Below are 1,175 nucleotides of genomic sequence, written 5' to 3'. Positions count from 1 at the left end.
ATTCTATTCTATTCTATTCTATTCTATTCTATTCTATTCTATTCTATTCTATTCTATTCTATTCTATTCTATTCTATTCGTATATAAGAATGAAAAATTATCATGTTTGACTCCAGCTTGAGCAGATTTATTCAAAATCAAGCTTAAAGAACTATTAAAACCCTTTTTATAACATATTTTATTTGTTTTGACTTGCATTTCCAAAAGACAAAAAAAAGTTTAAATGATCGAAACGTTTTTACAGATTTCCTCTGATGCCTGAATGTGTTTCCTCCTCCTCCTCCTCTCAGAGCTGCTGAGGAGCTGTCGTGTCTCGGGGTGATTCAGAAGAAGATGACGGTGAACGCCACAGATGACTCGTACGATAAGGCCCGTCAGAGCCTGGCTCAGGCCGAGGAGGAGACGCGCAGCCGGGGGGCCATCGTCATCAAGAACGGAGCACGCTACCAGGGTAAAGAACATGAAGAAAAAAACCCTGCTCGCATGGTGCACGGTTACACAACAAACTCCAGCTAAGGGGAAAAGACTTGCCTAAAGACAAATTGGTTCTCGTCTTATAGCAGTAAGAAAGTGTGTTCAGCCATAAAGCAGCGGCTGCCTTGCACGCTGCCTCGCAGTGACACGTCTGTTCAACACATATACAATGTAAAAAGGATTTTGATGAACTGCATCCAGGTTTTTAAAGCAATCCTAATCAACCAAGTGATTCAGCTTTATTTATTTTTTGTTTGTTTGTTTGTTTGTTTTCTCCTGCTGTTTTTGCAAATCCAACCACCAAACCCACTTCCTTTCTAACAGATCTGTTGGTTGCTGCAGTCTCCTCAGTGAACGCACACGCTAATATTTTACACATGCAAGGACTGATGAGTTCGTCGGTTCAGAGGAAGTAAAAAAAAATCCACCTTACTCATGACAGGCTTGTGCAACTGTGTGGTTACTTCTTGAATTAGACGGCTGCTGTCGTTCGCTGAGCTTTATAACCCGACTGTGGCTGTCTGACAAGGTGAAACCAGATCTGCTCTATTTTTTATCTGCTTTTTTAAAGGGATCCATGGTTAGCTGTAACATTAGACTTTATTTGATAAACATATATTTAACTGTAAAGTAAAGACTGTAAAAATACTGTAGGCTGTTTAGTTTTGTAAATTTTCAAAATTATATTTTAACACGGACGG

General features: G+C 39.4%; 1 protein-coding gene across 1 annotated transcript in view; it reads left to right on the top strand.

The window, feature by feature from the left end:
- LOC106518472 (RNA polymerase II elongation factor ELL) overlaps positions 1-1,175 on the top strand; it is a 17,513-nt gene that overhangs the window by 5,972 nt on the left and 10,366 nt on the right. Inside the window, exon 4 of the mRNA XM_014009779.1 lies at positions 291-451. Coding sequence (XP_013865233.1) covers positions 291-451 — 161 coding nt within the window. The remainder of the gene's footprint in view (positions 1-290; positions 452-1,175) is intronic.

Source organism: Austrofundulus limnaeus, unplaced genomic scaffold, assembly GCF_001266775.1.
Source record: "Austrofundulus limnaeus strain Quisiro unplaced genomic scaffold, Austrofundulus_limnaeus-1.0 Scaffold61, whole genome shotgun sequence".
Lineage (NCBI taxonomy): Eukaryota > Metazoa > Chordata > Actinopteri > Cyprinodontiformes > Rivulidae > Austrofundulus > Austrofundulus limnaeus.
This window is presented reverse-complemented; position numbering and strand designations above follow the sequence as displayed.